The sequence below is a fragment of the Chiloscyllium punctatum genome, chromosome 14 (assembly GCF_047496795.1).
Source record: "Chiloscyllium punctatum isolate Juve2018m chromosome 14, sChiPun1.3, whole genome shotgun sequence".
NCBI classification, from domain to species: Eukaryota; Metazoa; Chordata; class Chondrichthyes; order Orectolobiformes; family Hemiscylliidae; genus Chiloscyllium; species Chiloscyllium punctatum.
This window is the reverse complement of record NC_092752.1, coordinates 12,173,224-12,197,449: the sequence shown is the minus strand read 5'-3', so window position 1 is coordinate 12,197,449 and position 24,226 is coordinate 12,173,224. Positions and strand designations below refer to the sequence as shown.

The 24,226-nt window shown below is 43.5% G+C and overlaps 1 protein-coding gene across 3 annotated transcripts in view; it reads right to left on the bottom strand.

The window, feature by feature from the left end:
* Window positions 1–1,279: 1,279 nt before the first annotated feature.
* Window positions 1,280–24,226, bottom strand: part of npnta (nephronectin a) — a 70,214-nt gene continuing 47,267 nt past the window's right edge. For all 3 annotated transcript variants that reach the window (XM_072583899.1, XM_072583897.1, XM_072583898.1), the window contains 4 exons: window positions 23,654–23,749; window positions 21,084–21,182; window positions 11,311–11,570; window positions 1,280–3,754 (listed from right to left, as the gene is read on the bottom strand). In XM_072583899.1, the coding sequence (XP_072440000.1) occupies window positions 3,650–3,754; window positions 11,311–11,570; window positions 21,084–21,182; window positions 23,654–23,749 (560 nt within the window). In that variant the 3' untranslated portion in view covers window positions 1,280–3,649. The remainder of the gene's footprint in view (window positions 3,755–11,310; window positions 11,571–21,083; window positions 21,183–23,653; window positions 23,750–24,226) is intronic.

Here is a 24,226-nt window from a genome sequence, read left to right as displayed (position 1 = left end):
CTTAGAAAGCTACGGAGTCATCCTACTTTCAGAAAGAGATTATATAGAGAGACAGTAAGGACTGCAGATGCTGGACTCCAGAGTCGATAGTTGTGGAGCTGGAAAAGCGGAGCTGGAAAAGCACAGCTGGTCAGATAGCATCTGAGGAGCAGGAAAGTCAACATTAATCTGCCAGTCACACATATACCTTATGCTCCTTGTCAAATATGCTTGTGTCTGCAGTTACTCTAACGTTTTTGGAATTCCCCGAATCTCAGGATTGCAGGGTGATTATTGATTAGGAAGACCCTTTTACCCAGTTTCTTCAAATATTCTCAGTGACCCTAACGCCGGCGTTCAAATCTTAATTGAATAATTCTGGGTTTGCGGCAAGGGAGTAGGGTTTGTCAAGGTACCAATTAAGTGAGCTACTTTGGCCTGGATAGTGTCAACCTTCATAAGTGTTGTTAGTGATAAATTCATGCAGGTGAGCAGGAAGTATTACATTACATCCCTTATTTGTGCCTTTTAAATGGTGGAGAGGCGTTGGCAATGAGCAAGTGAGTTATTCAGTGCAGTATTCCTAGCCTCTGACCTCTTCTTGTAGCCACTGTGTTATATGGCTAACTCAGTTCAGTTTATGGTTAATGGTAATGCCCAGGATATTTATAGTGGGTGCTTCAGTGATGGTGATGCCACTGAATTTCAAGGAAAGCTCCTTAGATTCTCTTATTCAATTTATGTCATGGAAATGTTATTTGCCACTTATCAGCCCAAGCCCTGTCATTGGCCAGGTCTTGTTGCATATGGCCATGGACTGCTTCAACATCTGAGGAGTCATTGCTGAACAGGATGCAATCATCAGTAAACATTTCCTAATTTCTAACCTTCTGAACAAAGTAAGATCATTGAATCAACTGAAGATGTTTGGGCTTAGGACACCACTGTGAAGCACTCCTCCTGTGATGTGCTAGGGTTGAGATGATTGACCTGCAACAATCAAGCTCATTTCCCTTTATGCCAGATATGGCTCCATCCAGTTTTCTCCAATTCCCATTGTGTTTAATTTCACTTGACCTCTTGAGAAAACACTCTCAGGCAAATGCTACCTTGATGCCAAGATCAGTCACTCTGCAATTTAGCTGTTTATGTTTGAACCAAAATCATAGTGTGGTTTAGAGCCAGGTAGCTCTGGTGGAAGCCAAAAGGAGCATGTTAGTAGTGAGCAAGTGATAGCATTGTTGATGACACCTTCCATATCACTTTATCGATGACAGAAAATAGACTAGAGGAATGGTGGTTGGCTGAATGATCTTGTATTCTGTAGAAATACATGGCACAAGACAATACTTCCCTGCAATGTTATACACAGTACCATGGAGTGCTTTGACAAATACAGATAATTTCAGTAAATACTTGATCAGAAAAAATATACTAATGTTAAATAGAGTGAGTCACCAGCCCTTAACATTATAAATTCATTCTGACAATATTCCACTTTGTCAGAGATATGCTGGTGGTTTCACGTGAAGCAATAGTTTGTTATTAATAATATGAGAGAAAGAAGATTGCTGCATTCAGAATGTCATACAAATATTCCATGTTTTATTTCCCCATATAATCCAGGCAATCAAAGGATCTGTTGTTTGGGCAAACTATTCAGCAATTGCTGAAGGTAATTACTGAATCACCCTTACAACGATGAGACCAGGCATCTTTGCACAAGTCGGTTTTATTATGAAAACAGCACCTTTTTTTTCCTGAATTCCCTCTGGTGTCTAGAATAACTTTATCAAGTAATGACAAGTTTAAAACAAAAGATAACGTTTGGTTGTCAGCTTGTAAAGAAATGCCATTCCTGCTTGTACTAATTATCGTTACTAGTCACTAACAGTTTGTGGTGAACATTCATAGATTGTCATTATATTCTGGCCAATCATATTTCATGGATCCGTTGATGGCGAGCAAGTGGGGGAATGACTATATACTCAGGACAAATGATTTACTAATAAAATATGAGGGCAGGAAATAATCACTGACACTAGACAATACAAGCATTGTATAATGGCAAAAGAATCATAGTGACCTCTGAATAAGTGTCACTCAACACTGTTATGAGTATTGTTTAACACAACTTACTAAAAACAGACAAAAGGCTAACAAAAGGAACACATTTGCAGAATGACCACACTGACTTGAATATTCCCATTCTCAAGCCACTATTATAAGTAGTGGTGAGAGTGTGGAGGAGAGGCAAGGTCGCAGTTTTGCTGTAATATAAGTTAATGGGAGGTTTGTTCAACTGTAAATTAAAACAAAATCAAAATGAGTGATTCCACCTAGTCATCCATGACCGGTTTCCTGCATCCTGACTATAGAACAAGGGCCATCGTGATTTGGATATATCATGCTTCTCCGTGATAGAACAAAAATCAGTTTAAAAAATTATTGCATTACAGAAACTTTTTTAAAAAAAGCGTGCTTACTGTTTATTTTCTGGGTTTGTAGCAATGATTCTGTGGCCTTACAAAAGCTGCACATTCTGATTTGTTCGCATTGCCATCTTATAAAGCACTGCTACAAACCTTCTCAATAGCTGCCTGCAAAAGCTTGTAGAAAAACACAACACAAGACAATACTTCCCTGCAATGTTATATATAGTACCATGGAGTGCCTTGACAAATACTCAATCAGAAAAAAAACATTAATGTTAAATAGAGTTAGATGACCGCCCTTAAACATTATAAATTCATTTACATTCAGTACATTTTTGGGTGGTTATGGGGACTTTAATCAACTGCCCACACAACATCAGGACATTGGTGGGATGCGTAACTGTAAAATGATCAACTCACTCACTAACGCTGACAATAGTGCTTTCCTGTTGTTGCAAATGTATTTTGATATGGTGGGGGCAGGGGATGTGGGGATTGAGATACCTTTTTAAGCTTCAGCTGAAACGTAAGTGGGAGTAATTTAACAGAAATCCCCATCGCTACATGCCTGTAATGAGACAGAGAGCGTTACAACTGAGAGCAGCACAGGATTCCTGTGATGTTTGCCATTGGTGTTGGGAAAGGGGAAGAGGGAGAGTCTTTTTAATTGTTCCTCGGTGAGACTCTAAAGAGGTTCTCTCCACTCCCTCTTCCCTGAAAAGGGCAGTCAATCAAATATGGCGATGGCAGTGGTATGGCACAAAATTCAGGTAATTTGAGAAGCCTCATGTCTGAGGCATAGGATTTGGAAAATCTTCATTCAGCAGGATTGAACCTAGATATTGAACCAATTCACAGGTTTCAGGTAAACATTAACATCCAGCTAAGCCACGCATTGTTATCCTGGGTTATGTAGTGACATCTTGATTAACTAGCTGTTTCGTAAAGAAATGGTGTTCAATTCAGCCCCTCTTAAACAATGGAGATTTCATAGTCATGTTCTTACTGAGGGACCACAGACACATGCAGGGTAAACTTTAGTAGAAACACTGAGCTCATTTGAAGTTCTTGTGCCCTCAGGGGTCTTTGTCCGACTAGATTTGGCTCCTCTGTGCAATTTTAGCAAAGAGAAAGGCAACCTGCTGTTTAATCTCTCCCCTCATGACCATCCCTCACACAGGTGGGGGGTCATGGGGGAATGAGATGGAGTTCTTCCATAAATGGCTCTCCTTGGTTTACCACTGTCGCAGAGTTTTTCCAGAACAGTGGCCATTCTGCAGGTTGATATCGTCCAGGCTGATTTCTCCTATCTTCCTCTCGCGCACTCCTTTGAAGATGATCTAGGAGAAAGCAAGAGAAGGAGAGTTAGAGAATGGGTGCGAATGTTAAACCTGTTGACTGAAGCTGACTGAGCCCCGTATTTCTTTCTAAACCAGTTTCTATGAGTGCTTGCCTTTATTTCTCACAGCTGCACATCCACTTTGAAGCTAATCTGCAAAACTATGCATTTCAGATTAGCACGGTCTTGCTGTTTGAATTCCATTTTGTCTCACTTTATATTACCAGCCTTCCAGAGTTACCTTTCTCCTTTTCAAGAATATTTCTCACCAAAGAAGTTAACTCTTTGAGTGCTGAATTGTGATACTCAGGAAGGTGTGTGGGGGGGAGCATGATTATGAAACTATTTCAAAGAGGCTTTCTCTCCTCATAAGATCCCCTAAAAATCAGCAAGCTTCAAGTATTCCCCAGTTGGTCCACCAAGTGAAAAGGTGTGTCATTCTCTGCAGCGTTCCTTATTGAAACATACAAGACTCAACAGAGTAGATGCAGAAAGATTGCTTCCCATTGTGGGAGAATCTAGCACCAGAGGGAATCATTTCAGATTCAGGGGTTACACATTTAAGACAGCGATGAGGAGGAATTTCTTCCCTCAGAGGATAGAGAATCTGTGGAATTCTTTAAAGCAGGGGGCTATCGAGGTTGAGTCAAGTCATAATCAGGGCTGAGATAGACAGATTTTTAATCAGCAAGGGAATCAAAGTACATGGAGTAAAGGCAGGAAAGTAGAGTTGAGGAATATGAGATCAGTACGGAGTGGTGGAGCAGACTCCAAGGCCTGAATGGCCTACTTCAGCTCTTACGGATTAAGGCCTCATGAAGTTCAGCCAGGGCAGGCCTGTCATCTTCTCCACATTATCTGTCCTTACTCATTTACCTGGATGTACCGTTGGATACTAAAGAGGGCACATGCCAGTAAAACAGAAAGGATGTTGTTGGCTTCAGCATCTAGAAGATCCAATCAGACACCTTGCAGGGCAGCAGATGGAAAAAGCAGTCCGTGCAGACCTCAACATGATTTGAACCTTCAGTAGGTAACACATTGAGACAGAAAAGGCTAACTTATGCTCTACCCCACAACCCTTGATTTAAAACCCTGCTCTCTACAGAGGAAGACCTCAAGGCACAAACCACTGCTCTTTTGCCCCCATGCTGCCACACTTGCTGGGAACTGTAGTATTTAGATGGTTTCTCTCTTTGTATCATGTCCATTTGGACATGTTGCCTTAGGAATTTCCTCTGGGAGCTGAGAAATCCCAGTCAGTCAGCCCTTAACCTCGGTTCAATATCTTCCACTATTCTGCTGCTGCATCACCCTGATTGAGTTCCTCAACAGCCCTTTGTAAAGTATTCCACAGATTCACAAAGTGCTGAGAACATGGCCTTTAATCCCAGAGTTCACTCTCAATTCCTCTTTGGCAAGACTTCTGTGAACTGTGTTGGGGAGGTTTGCTATGTTAAAGGTGCAACATAAATGCAATGGGAAGCCTATCCTCCAGTGTCAGGTTGTAGGGGGTACTCAGTTGAGTCACAAATGCAACAGCTACATCACCAATTTCCAGCAAAATAGGAGTTATATTCAATAACTCTCAAGTGGTTCCCAAATCACTCTCTCTGTTTACCTCACATGGAAGGTATTACATAGGTCTTGGGTTATAACACATTATTAATGCAAAAGGCAAAGAATTGACAGCATCTTAACAAAATAAAATGAGCTAATCTGATATCGTTGTCATCTCATGACAAAGGCAAAATACTGCAAATGCTGGAAATCTGAAATAAACTCAAAATCCTGGAGAAACTCAGTAGGGAACAGGGTGGAAATCACATGCCCCTCATGATGCTTCTGGCCCAGGTCCACGGTCCCACTGTCAATGTACATGCCAAAGCACTGCAGCACTTGAAAGCCCAGATCCTTCCCATGTCCCAGGGCCTGAATCTGAGCACTGGTGTCTGAAAATGTCTACATTCACTCCAGCCTCCCCTAACCCAGCAACCCTGTGAGAACTGCATTTGTCTAATTCTGGCTTGCTCTACCTCTTTCAACCTCTACTGGACAGCTCTGAATTCAGCTGCCTTGACCCCAAGCATTAGAATTCCCTCACAGAACCTCTCTAACTTTCTACCCTCTCTTCCTATAAGACAGGTTTGAAATTCCACCTCTTTAATCAAGTTTTTAGTCACCTGCCTTGTTGCTCTGTTGATCTGATGTCAATTTTTGCCTGGTGACACTCAGTCCACAAACATCTCCCGATCTCTAACTATCTCCCTGCTTTTAACATGATCCTTAAGACCAATTCTTTGCCTTCAACCACATTCTGTGGCTCCATGTCAGATCAAATCTGATCATTTTCCAATATCTTGGAGTTTAGAAGAACAAACCGTACAAGATTCTGAAGATTTTGGATAGTGTACATGCTGAGATATTGCCCCACCAGAGGAAATAATCTGAAAACCCTGGTCCACAATAAGGGACCAAATATTCAGGATTGAGGTGAGGAGATACTTCACTCAAAAGGGTTGTGAATCTTTAGCATGTTCAGTGGTGGTGGAGTCTCTTTTGTTCAGTGTGTTTAAGGCTGGGATTGATCAATTTCCAGTTCCTCAGTGAATCAAGGTCTAGGGGAGAGGGTGGAAGAGTGGTGTTGGAGGCTAAGATCAACTACAGTTGAACTGAATGATGCAGCAGCCTCAGCAGGCAACCTGGTCCACAGTGTCTGTACTGTGTGGATGTTAATACAGGCTGTTATTGTGTAAGGAGACTGGATTGCAATTACTGGACACCACTGGTTAAATCAATGATTAGCTCGTCCTCCTTAATGATGTTTCCTCCACTCTGAACACCACTCCCCTCAGGGGCTCAGCTGGACAACTTCTGGAGGTGACTGCATCATGTGACCAGCTCCTTACCAGTCGATGGTAACTCTTGTTACAGCAGCGAGTTTGAATACCTGGCCTAACATATGTAGGGTTGATTCCAAATGGAAGAATTACACAAAGGTAGAGCAGGCACCAGCATGTCCAGTTATCATACTTCCAGACACATCTGATCCACAACCAATGTTTGCACCAATATCTGCGGGAATAGGCAGCTTTGATGTTTCACCAGACTGCACTGAGTTAGATTCAGGATAAGAAAAAAACATTTATCAAGCTTGCGTAGGAATGTTTCCTCTGCAACATGCATGTTAATAGTGTGATATTTCCTTTGGCGTTTTTGATAAGCAACAAAGATTACAAACTTGTGTGAACTGGAAATCTGCCAATCTATAAGATCTGTGATCTGGCTCCGGCAAAGCCAGAGGCAATGTTGCTCAACCCTTCTGTCACAGTGCGGCTGCCTCTGACTTTTGTCTGTCTCTTTATTTAAAAAAGACAACATTCATAGAACAATTCTCCTGGCCTCCGGACATCTCTAACCTCTTCAAATGACGCACGCTTGGAATTAGTCACTGTAGCTGTGAATAAATCTGCAATTAATTTGTTGCATGGCAAAATCTCAAAATCAGCATTTATATTATTTTTAAAAAGCTTATAGAGATGGGCCAAATAGCCCCCTGATTCTGTTCTGATATTCAAGGAGATGTGGCTGAACTGGGACTTAACCCAATAATATCCATTGACTGTTTGGGTGGTGTTGGTCAAGAGAAAAATGATGGGCTGAGAAATCAGAAAAACTAGCCTGCTGAAACCAAAAACAGTCATCTCGATTTGAAACATTAGCGTCATGGGTGATCTCCAGCATTCCTTGTTTTCAATAGATTCCAGCATCTGCACTTATTTGCTCCTAAAACTAGCCTGCTCTTCTTTGACTAGGACCCTGGGATTTTTGTTAATGACTATGCTGTACATCGCTATGACTCTATGACCTTAGGTGACCTTGATTTAAATTCCATCCATTCAAATCTCTCCCTGGCCTCACTCCTTCCCTGTCTCCATAAGATGTTCCAAGTCCTGAACCCTCCCAGAATTCTACAGTTCTTCAATTCCCATTTCTTGTGGATCCCTGATATCCCTTGACAATCACTGGCACACTGTGCCTTAAGCTGTCCCAGTCCTGTGCTGCAACTCATTCCACAAACCTCTCCTGACCTTTAACTCTCCCTCCTACTTTAAGTTAATCTATGAAAACTAACTCTGTGGCTAAGCTTTTTAAATTCCATTTTTTGTAGCTCAAATTACAAACATGTTCCTTTTTTAATAAGTGGAGGCCATTCAGCCCTTCGAGCCTGCTCCACCATTCAATATGATCACGGCTGAACTGATTTGAACTTCAATTCAACATTCCCACATTTCCCTGAGAATCTTTATCCCCTGAGTAATCAAGGACTACTCCATTTTAAAAATATTCAAAGACTGAATGAGGGCAATATGATGGCTCAGTGGTTAGCACTGCTGCCTCACAGCACCAGGGACTCGGGTTCGGTTCCACCCTCAGGCGATTGTCTGTGTGGGATTTGTGCATTCTCCTCGTGTCTGCATGGGTTTCCTCCGGGTGCTCCGGTTTCCTCCCACAGTCCAGAGAAACGCAGGTTAGGTGGACTGGCCATGCTAAATTGCCCACAGTACTCGGGGACGTGCAGGTTAGATGGATTGGCAATGAGAAATGCAGGGGTGGGTAGGTCTGGTTGGGTGCTTTTTGGAGAGTCGATGTGAGTGGGCTGAATGGCCTGATTTCGCACTTTAGGGATTCCATGATTCTGCACTCACTGTCTTTTGAGCAGGGAAATTCTAAATAATACATTAAATGCACCATATAAATGTACACGGTTGTTGTTATGAATGACAATATCTTGTACAGCAGCATGCATTCAATACTGGAACATTCAGCAGCTTAAGCCTTATAGTGGGACTGGGAAGGTCTTGTTTTGCCTTCTCTCTGTATGTGCATTCTTTGCAAATTTGCATTTTGTGTAACCCGTACTGACTTTGAGGTTTGCCTCCAACTGCAACAGCTTGAACAGATACAGTATGACCCTGCAGGATAGATCAGATCTGCCTTTCCATCAGAGCCAACATGAAACCACTTGGAGGTGGTTTTCCGGGCACCAGCTGAGGGTCAACCATGAAAAACACACACAGCTGCTGCCTCTGGAACTGGGTGTGGTACTTTGGGTGTGAGTGTAAGCAGTGCAGACTGTGAATGCCCTCAAACCCACTCAACAAAATCACTCGAGTGAACTTTTACGCTGTTTCCCTGCTATAATGTATGGAGGTGATTTGCTGAATTGTAGCCATTCTATTAAAATGAAGGAAGTTGTATATCTCAACTGATGAGAGCAATTTACTTGACAAGTCAACTTGGCCCAGAGATAAATTTCATCCCAGTTTCTGTGCCCTTTGAAATTCTAATGGAGTGCAAAAGCATCTTCTACCTGCCTGCTCCCCCAAACCTCTCACTGGCATTGAATGTCAAGGGGTGGTGGTTGGATTCCCCCCTTTTGGAAATGGTCATTGCCAAGCACTTGTGTGCAGCAAATGTAACTTGTCAGCTCAAGCCTGAACGCTGTCCAGATCTTGTTGCATTTGACCATGCACTGCTTCAGTATCTGAGGAATAGCGAATGGTACCGAACATTGCACACTCATTAGCAAATATCCGCACTTTTGACTTCATGATGAAAGGAAGGTCATTGACGAAGTAGGTAAAGATGGTTGGGCGAAGGAATCTGAGGAACTCCTGCAGAGAAGTCCTGCGGATGGCACTGTAGCTCAGTGGTCAGCACTGCTGCCTCACAGCACCAGCAACTCAGCTTCGATTCCACCCTTGGGTGTCTGTCTGTGTGGAGTTTGCACATTCTCCCTGAGTCTGTGTGGGTTTTCTCCCACAGTCCAAAGATGTGCAGGTTAGGTGGATTAGCCATTGAAAATGTAGGCTTATAGGGTTTGAGTGGGACACTCTTTGGAAGTTCAGTGTGGACTCGATGGGCCAAATGGGATTCTATGTTCTGGAGCTGAGATGACTTACCTCCAACAACCACAGCCACCTTCCTTTGTGTTAGTTACATCTTGACCAGTGCAAAGGCTCCTTGATGCTACACTTGGACAAAAAACCACCTTGATGTCTAGGGCACTCACCCTTACTTCCCCTCAACTACAACTCATTTGGCTATCTTTGGAGTCAAGATTAGAGAGGTTCCTGATGAAGGGCTCCTGCCCGAAACGTCGATTTTCCTGCTCCTCAGATGCTGCTTGACCTGCTGTGCTTTTCCAGCATCTCTCTAATCTTGACTCTAATCTCCACCATCTGCAGTACCCACTTTCATCAATATTTGGAGTAAGTTTATCATGAGATTAGAAGCTGAGTGGGTCTGATAGAATTCAACGTCAGCAGGTTATTGTTGAGTGCACCTTTAATAACACCGTTGACAACATCTTCAACCACATGGTGATACTTTGGAGTAGACCAACAGGATGGTAATTGGCTGGGTTGGATTTGTCCTGCTGTTTGTATATAGGATACACAAGGGCCAATTCCCACAGTCCCAAGTAGATACCGGTATTGTAACTACAGGAGCAGCTTGGCTTGGGCTGTGGCGAGGTCTGGAGCACAAGTGTTTAATGCGATTACAAGAATGTTGTCAGGACCCATAGCGGTCAGCTGGAGTGAGGTTCAATTCTGGTGTCCCTGTTACAGGAAAGCTGTTGTGAAACCTGAAAGTGTTCATAAAAGATTTACAAGACTGTTGCTGGGGTTAGAGAGTTTGAGCTTTAGGGAGAGGCTGAGTAGGCTGGGTGATTTCCCATGGATTGTCAGAGGCTGAGGGTTGACTTACAGAGGTTTATAAAATCATTAGGGGCACAGATAAGGTGAATAACTAAGGTTTTTTCCCAGGATAGGGGAGCCCAAAGTGCACAGGTTTAAGGTGAGAAGGGAAGGATTTAAAAGAAACAGGAGGATGATCATTTTCATGCAGAGGGTGGTGCATGTATGGAATGAGCTGTCAGAGGAAGTGGTGGAGGCTGGTATAACTATAACATATCAAAGACATTTGGATAGTTACATGAATAGGAAGGGTTTAGTGTGATATGAACCAAACACTAGCAAATGAGACAAGATTAATTTAAGATTGGCATGAACAAGTTGGACCAAAAGATCTGTTTCCATGCTGTACAACTCTGTGACTCTAGAAATTAATTGAATGCTGGTATCTGGGTGCTCAGGTGGTTCTGAGATGAACCATTCATTCAGCACGTCTGGCCGATGTTGGATGAAAATACTTTAGCCTTGTTTTTTGCACTGATGGATTTCCCCATTATTAAGAAGGGGGTATTTGTGGAGCATCCTAGACCAGTGAAGGTTTTCATTTTGTGGTCTGTAGCCCATTTGATCATCGATTTGTCTCTTTTTTCACTGCACACAGCCACGAAAATAACCCTCAACCCCAGATTTTGGGAAAATGGTCTCTCTGCCTTGGGGTTTGGCTGGACACAACTGGCGCACTAAGGAGTTGGTGCCAGCTCAAGTACTGCAACATGGCTGTCACTCACAAAAGACATTTTGCAAGGTTGAGTCAGGATTTTAAAGTCACGCTCTTATTAAAGTAACCAATACTCACACTCTCGAGACCTGGTCCTTTCAATGTGAACCGACTGGTCCTCCAGCTGTGCCCTCTGTTCCTCTCCCAGAGGACATGCCCATATCTGCCATTCCTCTTCACAAAGACCTGGATCTTGCCAACAGAGTCTTCAGACAGTTTGTGCCTGAACGTTAGACAGAGGTTGCCTGGATGGGCCACTTGTCCCAACATGAAAATAAGATGAGCCACTTCTCTCTGTTTGTCGTTAGAACTGAGAAGAGTCAGATACCAGCTGCGACCTAAAAAAATACAACCACATACAGTTCATCAGACGGGGGGCCCAAGTTACCACAGAACTGGCACAAGGATGGGGCTGGTCAAGGTTGCAACCCAAAATTTGACTAAACTTTGGGGGGAAAAAAGTGCTTGCACTTCCAATATCTGTGCATCTTTCAAAGGGTTATGCTCAATAAGAGTTTTGAAGCATTGTTGTAATGTAGGCAAGATCCCACTAACAGCAATCTATTCATGACCAGATTATCATTTGGTGGAACAGAATTTGAGTATTGTTGTACAAAGAGAAGGATTTTATTGGTACTTTTCATTTGTCCTCATCAGAGCACATGCCAATCAATCAGCACCCTCTTCTCATTCAGTTTTTGGTATGTCATTTGGTATTCTTACAAATTTTTGCCATGAGTGCAAGATGAAAATCTTTGACAAAACATGGCTTCTTCATCAATACCCAAATGATAGATTAGTATTATTTAGTTGCGGGACATGTTTTGGGCAGAACGACAGGGAGAACTCCCCAGCACTGCTTCAAATAGAGCCTTGGCAATTTTCACCTTCACTTCGAACAGCAGCTTGGACCAAGGTTTAGTATCTCATTCAGGAGACAATGTGGCATGTCCTCATTATTGTGGCAGATGTACCAACCAAAACTTTGTACCGAAGTCACAGCTTTCTGACTTGGGGGTGAGGTGAAGGATAACTGAATGGATCCATTGCCGAAAAAGAACTTGCAGACCTGGCCAAAGTAGCCATCCACACGCTGACATTCTGTGGGATCCTCAGGGGAAAGACTGCCTGCCTCTGCTTCCTGGCCTCATTCAGCCCTCTGAGTGGCTCAAGGGAGATTGAGAGAGACCATATGGTCCACTTGAGGCTTGATGTTGTTACATTCAGTTTTATTTCCTGGCCAGCCTCCTACTTTGCAGCTACTGTCAACCTCTACACATCCAGCCCATATCGTAACTCGCAGCGGTACTCCCTGTAAAATTTTGACGTGCACGGCTAGTTCTTTTAATTGCATTGTACCTTTATGCATTTTATTTTTGCACAGATGGGTGGGTGTGAACAGGTCTTGGGTGGTCCCTTCTACATTGTTCTGAGGCCTGCGTATCCATGCCAACAACCCTACACCTGCAGACCCACACTCACTCCTGCACCAGCAACACCCCCATTAAAATATCCAGCCTCGGTTTCAAATCCTTCCTATCCCTCTCCCTATCTCTGAAACCTCCTCAAGACCAACAGCACTCTGCAATCTCTTCATCCTGCTAGTTCCAGCCTCTTGCTCTAATGTAGCAACCAGGCCGCCAGATGCCCAGGTGCCAAGCTATAGAATTCCCTTCCTTAAATCTGCCCGGCTCCCTCTACCATCAAGAAGCTCCTCAGACCTCCAACGTGTCTGATGCGGCTTGGTGTTGAATTGTGGTTGATAATCATCCTTTGGATGATTTATTCACTTAGAGGAGCTTTGTAAATGCAAGTTGTTATTGTTGTGGGCTCTGCCAGAAGCAACTTGCATCGTAGAAGAGGAAAAGTAAAATTGGAATGCTGTTCCTGAGCTTTTTTGAATTGAAACAGTTTGATTGTGGAGGGCACTTTATTCCTGGAGGTCACCCCTTCAGAGAGTTACTTGCAGTAATAATTTAGATCAACATCATTTAACCAGCTGTCCTGTTGATCCATTTTGAACAGTCTGAAGTAGAACAGTCCTTGCTTTAGGAGGAGGAGCAGGAGATGATTGCATCAGTTTCTCTCTGTGTGAGTAGGTGCCAGCAATGACCAGTTGCTTCCAACTCTGAAACATCCACAAATAAAAAAAGGAGTCTGAAGGCTAATGATCTCAAATAAAAGTGCTGGGAAAACTCAGCAGGTCTGGCAGCATCTGTGGAGAGAAAAACTGAGTTAACATTCCAAGTCTTATGATTCTTCTTTGGAACTGAAGGAAACAAACTTTGAAGCCATATTGGTCTCGGAATGTTAACTGGGTTTTTTTCTCCAAAGATGCTGCCAAACCCACGAGTTTCTGCAACACTTTCTATTTTTTATTTTTGAAAGATTCACAAGTCTGGATTAGTAGCTAAATGACGTAGATTTATGGTAAGAGAAAGAAAGAAAAATTTACATTTACATAGTGCCTTTCGTACCCTAAGAGTTGTCCACAGCCAAATGAAGACCTTTTACAGCCACTGTAAAAATTGGCAAAAAGAATTAAAAAAGCAAATGAAGAAAAATATTCTAAACATCAAAATCTGGAATCTGTTGTATATGGGTCTGAAAGGGTTAATGTTTGTGCTGACGTCACACTGAGTTGCTCAGAGTAAAGAAGGAGTTTGCAAGGGACAGACCTGAGGTCAATGTGCTCCTGACAGACTCTAGAGTGAATATAGTGAACAACTTCTCCATCAATGTCATCAAAACGAAGGAGCTGGTCATTGACTACAGGAAGTGGGGTGGAGGGCATCCTCTGTCTGCATCAATGGAGCTGAGGTGGAGGTGGCCAATAGCATTAAGTTCCTGGGAGTGATGATCGCCAACAATCTGTGCTGGTCCACCCACGTTAACACTATGGTTAAAAAAACTCTACTTGCTGCGGAAGTTCAAGAAATTCAGCACGTCCATAAAGACCCTTGCAAATCTTTATGGGTACATCATAGAAAGCATCCTATTTAGATGCTTCACAGTGTGGTATGGCAACTCCTCTTCCGAAGACCAAACAAAATCATGAACACAGCCCAATCCTTCAGGCAAACCAGCCTCTCATCCATTGACTCCACCTACACTTCCCACTGCCTTGGGAAAGCATCCAACATAATCAAAGACTTCTCCCACCCCAGTTTTACTCTTCCACCCTCTTCCATCAGGCAGACGATATTAACATTTGTATACATGTTTGAAGAGATTCAAGAACAGCTTCTTCCAAGCTGTTATCAGACTTTTGCATGGACCTCTCTCTGTACCTTCTTGGTAGCTGTAACACTGTACCCAGCACTTTATTCTGTTACCCTGAAGTATAGTATAATCTGCCTGTAAAGCATATAAGACAACACTTTTCACTGCACCTCGGTAATAAATCAAATTAAATCAAATACTTTAACCTGTAGATCGTTGGACTAATATAATAAAGGTTAAATTGTTTACTCAACAAAATCTCTTCTAGTTAGACCAGGAAGGTGGCTATCCTCAACCAGGACAAACCTCCCACCCTCGCCTCCCACCCTCGCCCCCCCCCCCTCTCCCCCCACCTCCCCCCCCAACACACACACACACACAGAGGGGAAAAAAAATCAGATGAGTGGAGCTGATTGAATAACTCTTTCAAAGAGCCGGCAGTAAAACAGTGGGTTGAATGGCCTCTCTCTGTGCCACATATTCTAACATTCTAAGTCTGGTACAACAATTCCTCCGTTCTTAATGACAACAGGGAGTCAGCAATAGAATGTGCTTCAAGTTGTTTCCTCATGTGGTGTGCACTGTAGTTCTGGCACTAAGATCCCCTAAGTAACAAGATAATTGTTGCCAGTGCTCACCACGCCTCTGTTTGTTGATTGTGAATGGTAGCAGTGCCTAAAAACAATTGGAACATTCCAGAACAAATCACAGGGTCCAAGCTTTGGAAGCTAATGACAGAAAAAATTGCAGCTCTTTGGAGAAAATAGCTTTCTCATTTAAGTGCAATTGCAGAAGCAGGCCATTCAGCCCAACAGGTTTTGAGCTGATACAGTATTTACCCTGCATCTGCCTCCTTCCACCTCAGCCTGTTAGTAAAACCTTCTGTTCCTGTACTTCTCTAGCTTCTCCCATAAGCTCATCTCTGTGGTTCACCTCAACCACTCTTTTTTTTTTCCCCAGTAAAACTATTACTCTCCCTCACCCTGAATGCTACACTGCCCCCCCCCAGTACAGACCTTATTTCTGCTCCTGTATGTTGAAGGGATCTGGACTTAAAAGGGCAACAGATATAGCACCTGGATGAGCCACAGGTAACACCTGCTCTTTTCAGCTAAAAACAGCCTGGGTTGTAAAGCAAACCCTTGGCTTGTCTCTTTTGCTGTCTTCTTAAACCATCTCTCTCTTCTCTCCTTCACCCTCACTTTCAATAATAAATACATAGCTTCATAGTAATACAAGCAGGAATAGGTCTTTTGGCCTATCCAGCCTCCTCTGCCATTCATTAAGATCCTGGCTGATAAATCCATTGTCTCAGCTCCTCCTAGCTGCATTATCCCCATAACCCTTAATCTCCCTACCATGCAAAAACCCATCCCACTGTGTCTTGAATATATTTAACGAAGCTTCCTCTACTGCTTCCTTGGGCAGAGAATTCCATAGATTCACTACCCTCTGGGAAAAGCAATTCCTCCTCATCTCTGTCCTAGATCTACTCCCCCTAATTCTGGTCTCACCCATCAGCAAAAACCACTTGCCTGCCTGTAACTTATCTATCCCTTTCATAATTTTATGTTTCTATAAGATCCCCTCTCCTTCTAAATTCTAGTGAGTACAGCCCCAGGCGGATCAACCTCTCCTCACAAGGTAACCCCCTCATCTCCGGAATCAACCTAGTGAACCTCCTCTGCACTGCTCCAAAGCCAGTACATCCTTCCTCAAGTAAGGAGACCAGAACTGCGCACAATACTCCAGGTACAGCCACACCAACACCTTGTACAATTGCAGCAGAAACTCCATGCTCTTAAATGCAATTTCTCCAGCAGTTCAATATTCTGTTTTCCTTTCTGATTACCAGTTGCACCTGCAAATCAACTTTTAGCAATTCATGTACGAGCACTTAGTATTGATGCAATGCTCCAGTTAATAGGAACTGGGGCTGCACTGAGATTTCAGCAAATACAATGAGTGATGCAATGTAGTTTTCTAGATGTTAGCCCATGTAACACAAATCATGAAGATTGTGTTCCTATTGGGGCAGATTTCTTGAAGTTCATGAACAATACTATCTAGGTACATAGATATAACATTGCAAGTTTCAGACTTACATATAATCCGGGTTCTGGGATTACTTGGATTACTGTTACATAGTTGACAAACTAATGCACAGACTGATTGGAGTGACTGACTAAATGAAAGTGTGATGGAGTCCTATACTAGGAGCAGAGGTTCACTGGGCTGGTACCAGGGATGGTAAGATAGACTAGAAAGAGAGAGAATACTTCCCTAGTTGGAGAGTTCAGAACCAGAGTTGGGGGGCACAGTCTCAAGATACAGGGCAGACCATTTTGGCTTGAGATGAAGAAAGATTTCACTCAGAGAAGTGAACCTGTGCAATTCTCTATCACAGAAGGCCTTGCTTGAATATATTGAAGGCATTGAGGGGTACAGGGAACAAATTGGGAATATGGCATTGAGATAAAGGATCAGCCATGATCATATTGAATGGGGGAGTAGACTTGAAGGACTGTCTTGCCTATTTGTGATCCTACTTTCGCCTTCATGGTGTCATATAGCTCTATGTCTGAAAGATGTAATGCCTTTCTGAGACTTGCTGAATAATACAGCAATCAGCTCCTGGACATTTCTCCCACTACAATCAAGATACTCCAAGGAGCTGCCTCTGTCATATCCATCCCGTCTTCTAACTCATGGACCAAACATCCTCCAAAACTCCCCTCCACCCTAGCCTCAACCCTGAACTTATCTACTTCTCCTCTTGACAAGTTCATTTTGTACCTGAGAACCATCTTCCTTCTCCATAGACCCTATTCCCAATAACTACCAACCATGCCAACTCCCTAGGAGTGATGGCTCTCTCTTGAAGTTGCCCTTCTCTCCTTTAAATTTCTTACTATCTTTTATTCATGGCCGATGGATTTGGACTAAGCCGTCAAACCTCGACCACGTTTTAAAGACCTCCATTAGGTTGCTGAGCATTCTACTTTGAAAACAAACCAAAGTCTTGCATTTATATAACATCTTTCACAACTGCTGAGTATCCCAAAGCTCTTTGCAGCCAACAAGGTACTCTTGAGCTGTTGCAACATTGAGAATGCGGCAGGGAATTTGAGCACAGCAAGTTCCTGCAAAACAGCTCAGGAATAAAACAATGACTAGAGTATATCAGGAATAATAGAATGAGTAGAGTAAGATTAGGGCCAATCAAAGATAGTGGTGGAAAGTTGTGTGTGGAATCTGAGGACATAGGGGAAATCGCTTAATGAATATTTTTCGTCAGTATTCAGATCAGAAAAGGGCAATGTTAGTGAGAATACAGAGATACAGGCTACTAGATTAGATAGGATTGCAGTTGACAACAAGGAGGTTTTAGCAATTGGGATGATCTAAAAAATAGATAAGACCCCTGGGCCGGATAGGATTTATCCTCGGATTCTCTGGGAATCCAGGGAGGAGATTGCAGAGCCTTAGGCTTTGATCTTTATGTCATCATTGTCAACAGGAGTAGTGCCTGAAGACTGGAGGATAACAAACGTTCCCTCGTTTAAGAAGGGGAGTTGAGACAACCCTGGTAATTATAGACCAGTCAGCCTTACTTCGGTTGTGGGTAAGGTGTTGGAAAAGGTTATAAGAGATAGGATTTATAATCATCTGGAAAGGAGTAATTTGATTAGAGATAGTCAACACAGTTTTGTGAAGGGTAGGTCGTGCCCAACTCACTTTATTAAGTTCTTCAAGAAGGTGACAAAACAGGTGGATGAAGGTAAAGCAGTTGTTGTGGTGTATATGGACTTCAGTAAGGCTTTTGTAAGGTTCCACACGGTAGGCTATTGCACAAAATACGGAGTTTTGGGATTGAAGGTGATTTAGTGAATTGGATCAGAAATTGGCTCGCTGAAAGAAGACAGAGGGTGGTGGTTGATGGGAAATGTTCATCCTGGAGCTCAGATACCAGTGGTGTGCCACAAGGATCTGTTTTGGGCCACGACTGTTTGTCATTTTTATAGATAATCTGGATGGGTTAGTAAATTTGGGATGACACGAAGGTAGGCAGAGGTGTGGATAGTGTCAAAGGATGTTCGTGGTTACAGAGGGACATATGTAAGATGCAGAGCTGGGCTGAGAAGTGGCAAATGGAGTCTAATGCAGAAAAGTGTGAGTTAGCTCACTTCAGACGAAATAACAGGAATGTAGAGTGTTGGGCTAATAGTAAAATTCTTGGCAATGTGGACGAACAGAGAGATGTCAGTGTCCAGGTGCATAAATCCCTGAAAGTTGCCACCCAGGTTGATAGGGTTATTAAGAAGGTATATGGTGTGTTGCCATTTATTGGTAGGGGAATTGAGTTTTAGAGCCTTGAGGTTATGCTTCAGCTGTACAAGACACTGATAAGGCCAGACTTGGAGTATTGTGTGCAGTCTGGTCACGGCATTATAGGAAGGATGTGGAAACTTTGGAAAGGGTTCAGAGGATGTTTGCTAGGATGTTGCCTGGTATGGAAGAAAGGAATATCAGGAATAAAAGAATGAGTAGAGTAAGATTAGGACCTCTTACAAGGAAAGACTGAGGAACTTGAGGCTGATCTCATTGGAGAGAAAAAGGTTGACAGGTGTCTTAATTGAGACATACAAGATAATCAGAGGGTTAGATAGGGTGGACAGTGAGAGCCATTTTCGTCAGATGGTGATGGCTAACATGATGGGACATAGCTTTAAATTGAGAGGTGACAGATGTAGGACAGATATCAGGGGTAGTTTCTTAACTCAGATTAGTTGGAACGACCTGCCTGTAACATTGTAGATTCACTGACATTAAGGGCATTTAAATGGGCATTGGGTATACATATGGATAATAATGGAACTGTGTAGGTTAGTTGGGCATCAGATTAATTTCACAGATTGGCACAACATTGAGGGCCGAAGGGCCTGTACTGCACTGTAACGTTTTAAAAAACGTTCAGTGATAATGATTGGAAATGGGACCTTGGAGCTTGGCCAAGCCATGGAACATATCACCTGCAGAAGCTCCCGTGTATGAAAAGAAAATCCCTCATCTGGGTGAGCAAGTGCAAAGGAAAGCCTTTCCTTGTTTACCATTGGGCTTAGAGTTGATCTATCCAATACAAAGGCAATCAAGTCAAAGGATATTTGCTGAAATCTCAGTGCAGCCCCAGTCCCTATTAACCAGAACTTTGCATCAATATTCAGGGTCTTCTGCATTGATCCTCTGTCTGTGGTATTACTGTCGAAGAGTGTGGTGCTGGAAAAGCACAGCAGGTCAGGCAGCACCCGAGGAGCAGGAAAGTCAACATTTCGGGCATAAGTTCTTCATCAGGAATGCGATGGTGGGGGTTGCTAAGAGATAAATAGGAGGATGGGGTTGGAGGGGGGGGAAGTGATAGGTAGATGCAGGTGGGGGGTTGTTGTGATAGGTCAGTGGGAGGGTGGTATTACTGTGAGCACACAAGTATACTTAGGAAATGCTGAGGTTGTTATCCAAGCAATTGTCTCCAATCAGGGGATCTTGACCTTTCAGTGGTTCCCATTTGTCACCGTCAGTGTCAGGTTGAAGAGAGGCAAAGGAGCTGAAACCTCAGATGTTTGACAGAGATGCTTGTCATCCTGATTAATCTGTGTATCCCACTGACCTCAATGTCTGACCTCATTGCACTCCTGCGGTCACAGTTAATTGGTTCTGCATACTGGTTTAAATAATAGCTTCCCTCTGGTGTGATGCTGTCAAAGACATCAAACACCCCACTGTTGTAAAGCAGAATTCATTTGTCAACTTTAAAAACAAGAATCTTTCAAACCGATCAACTACAGTGAGAAAAAGAGAATGAAAGAGCAGGGGAGGGTCTGAATTGTCTTTAGCGTCTCTCTCTCTCTCACTCCTAAAAATAAACTGATGTCCCTTTATTTAGGGCCTGTCATGATCAAAGGATAGATCAGAATGGTTACTGCACAGAGGAAAGCCATTCAGTCCATCACATCTATGGAAGCTGTCTCTCAGAGAGAAAGAAAGCAACTCAGTTCCATTCCCTTTAACAACACTGCACTATGGTTTCCAGACGGTGGCATCAACACCTGAATCAGGACCCTCAAAGGGTTCCTTAGTTCAAGTCCATCACGTTGTCCCTTTTTCATTCATTTAATATCTTCTCAATGAGCTAAGTTTGTGCGATTATGGTGATAGTCCCTATGGTAAAATACTTATCCAAGTATTCAAACCCCAGTCTTCCCTTCTCTGTGACCTCCAGCATCAAAACCCTCCAAGATATCCAAACATCAGAAAACGTTTTGTCCCACCAATGGTAACTATTGTCTTTATTTGTCTAAATCCTAAACTCTGGAGTCAGGTCCCTGCAGCCCACTCTGTCTCCACCTCCCTACTCTCCTGTAACATCTTCCCCAAATTTCTTTGATCATGTTTGGAGTCACTACCTTGTAACACTTCCTGCTTTGTTCGATTTGGTGTACATTTTCCATCCTGCCAAAAAATATACAGTAACTTTCGAGGACACAACACAAGTTGCTGTTGTAATTCCTTGGTCCGACTTTTTACCATACATTTGAGTGTCTGCTATAAAAAGATTCAGGGGTTTTGATTACCTGAAGGGGCAGGAACTCGCTCCCAGTGAATTCCTGATTCTTTCTCCTGGGTCCAGCCACACATTCCATGGTCAAAGTTGCAGCTGTTCATCAAAATATCTGCCAATTAAATAAAGCACAAAAACACCAGCCATTAATTTCAGACAGTTATGTACAGCTATAAAGGGGCCGACCACTCACTGGTGCCTTCAACAATAGGCCTGCAGTCGGCCTGATATTTGGGAGTTCACCTTTCACCTGTACAATTGTAGCAGAGTGGGATCTCTTCTCATCAGGAGGCAATAGGAGTTTACCAAGACAGAGAGTGAAATTTAACCCTAGCAGTGAAGGTCTCACCCACTGACTGGAGACCCAGCAAGAGTCCTGTGTTTCCTCCTTAGGTCACACAACCAGCTATGGACCCCCACTGGGCCAAGTACTCAGTGGCTAAAGTGCTGCCCACTTCCCTCCCCCAACACCTGCTGGCCAATCAGAAGTAGACAGCTGCTCATTGCCTGCAGTGCCACTGGGAGAATAGTGGTGGCTGCCCAGTAGTGCATCTGCTCCATCCCTGGAGGTCCAGGATCCACCAGCAATGTCGGCCACAGGTGAGTGAGGGCAAAGTGGATACCTCAGGGCATGAGTTGTGCAGGAAGGCTGGCAGCAAGAGCTAGAGAGTGGCTTTCACAACTCCCTTCTTCCCCAAGGCCAGGGCTCTGTGACAACACCTCCTCCACCCCCTGCTGGGTGAATTCTAAGTCTGCTGAGACAAGCAAATATTAATTACCCACTTAAAGGCACTTGAAGGCAGCAGGACAATTCGACAAAGCTGGTTAAGAAGGCATATGGGATACCTGCCTTTATTAGTCAAGGCATTGAATACAAGAGCAAGGAGTATATGAGGGACCTTGATTTAACATTAACTAGGCCACAGCTGGAGTATTGTGTGAGTTCTGGTTGCCACACTGTAGGAAGGATGTGATTATGTTAGACAAGGCACTGACATTGACCAGGATGTTGGCTTAGAAAATTGCTAGCATTAATTATTAAGGAATTTATGACAGGATACATGGAAATAAGTTGAAGAGTTACAAATAATATAGCACAATACCAAGGAATGTCCCCTCTACAGAAGGAATAATCACCTTAAACTCTACAAATGAGCAGACTATGTGGGCGGCATGGTGGCACAGTGGTTAGCACTGCTGCCTCACAGCGCCTGAGACCCGGGTTCAATTCCCGCCTCAGGTGACTGACTGTGTGGAGTTTGCACGTTCTCCCCATGTCTGCGTGGGTTTCCTCCGGGTGCTCTGGTTTCCTCCCACAGTCCAAAGATGTGCAGGTCAGGTGAATTGGCCATGCTAAAATTGCCCGTAGTGTTAGGTAAGGGGTAAATGTAGGGGTATGGGTGGGTTGTGCTTCGGCGGTGTGGACTTGTTGGGCCGAAGGGCCTGTTTCCACACTGTAATGTAATCTAATCTGAACTGAAGCGATTCAGCTGCCAATAGACACTAAATGGGCTGGGGTAGTTTTCCTTAGACCAGAGAAGGCCGAGAGGGCACACGATTGACATGTACAAAGCTCTGACGGCAAAGTGCTGGCAAGAGGGATTAGAATAACTGGGTGTTTGTTGACCCATTGTGGACACAATGGGCCAAAGGGTCCCTATCCATGCAGTAAAATCTCACTGAGTCTATGATTCTAAAAGGGGTCAGTTGGTGGTGGGATATGGGAAGCCCTCCACAAGCCTTCCCTCCCTACTCCTACCCACAGAAAGGAGTAGGAAAGCAGTTGATCCCCTTCCCATCACCCTCCCACTGTCTCCAAAAGTGACTCAAGCGGCAGCAGGGTGGCACAGTGGTTAGCACTGCTGCCTCACAGTGCCAGAGACCCAAGTTCAATTCCTGCCTCAGGCAACTGTCTGTGTGGAGTTTGCACATTCTCCCTGTGTCTGCGTGGGGTTCCTCCAGGTGGTCCGGTTTTCTCCCACAGTCCAAGATGTGGAGGTCAGGTGAATTGGCCGTACTGAATTGCCCGTAGTGTTAGGTGAAGGGGGAAATATAGGAGAATGGGTCTGGGCGGGTTGCTCTTCGGAGGGTTGGTGTGGACTTGTTTCCACACTGTAAGTAATCTAATCTAAAAAAAAGTGAGAGCATGAACACTAAATTCTGCTCAGACTCTAACAGTTATAGTATCTTAGTTTCAAAAGTCTGATGTTAAGAGAATTTGGCATCAACAAGAATAAAAGCAGTAAGAGACAGGGGAAAATTTGCACTGTTCTGAAATTTTGATAGACATCCTGATAAATCGACATTTTTAACAGATCGTATTAATAAAGTTTACATTCTTTATCAAACTTCAGCGGCGAGAAAACACAGGTTTATCTGTAACCACTGTCCAAAAGTCAAGGATTCAATCAAATCACAGCTGGAATAAGGCCCCAAAAGCTTTGTTAAAATGGAGGGAAAAAACGAAGGAGAAGAGAGCCTATCCTGATCACATGTCTCCACACGTTCTCGAGCTGGGCCATGGGCTTTTATCTTGCATTATCAGAGACCTGCCAGCATGAATAGTATCATTGGAATAAATACCTTGGTCATCCCTTGCATCATTCTCCTCTGCAGTAATCCCCTTCTCAATATCCAGAAGGCCAAATAATGCCCCATTCCCTCCAGGCTGGCGTGGGACTGCAAAATGAATGAAGAGCTCTTAGAAGCAACACAAGGCTAATCACATTCACCTTAACTGAGAGGAGCATGCTGAACAAAGCATACCATTTTTACTCATCCTTAACCCTCATCTTTGTCCCATATCAGACAAGCCAAGGCAGATCTTCAAAACTTTTGCTAAGTTATTGTTAGTTATTGTTGGTTGTTGTACTGTCTAAACACATGGAAAAGGAACATGACCTGACATACTTCGTTTTAGCTAATAATTACAGTTTACCCTTAGAGTGGCAGGAGGGCTCAGTGGTTAGCACTACTGCCTGACAGCGCCAGGGACCCGGATTTGAATTCACCCTCAGGCAACTGTCTGTGTGGAGTTTGCTCATTCACTCTATGTCCACGTTGATTCCTCCAGGTGCTCTGGTTTCTTTCCCACAGTCAAAGGTGGATTGACCATGTTAAATTGCTGACAGCCTGAACATCCCTGGACACTAAGTG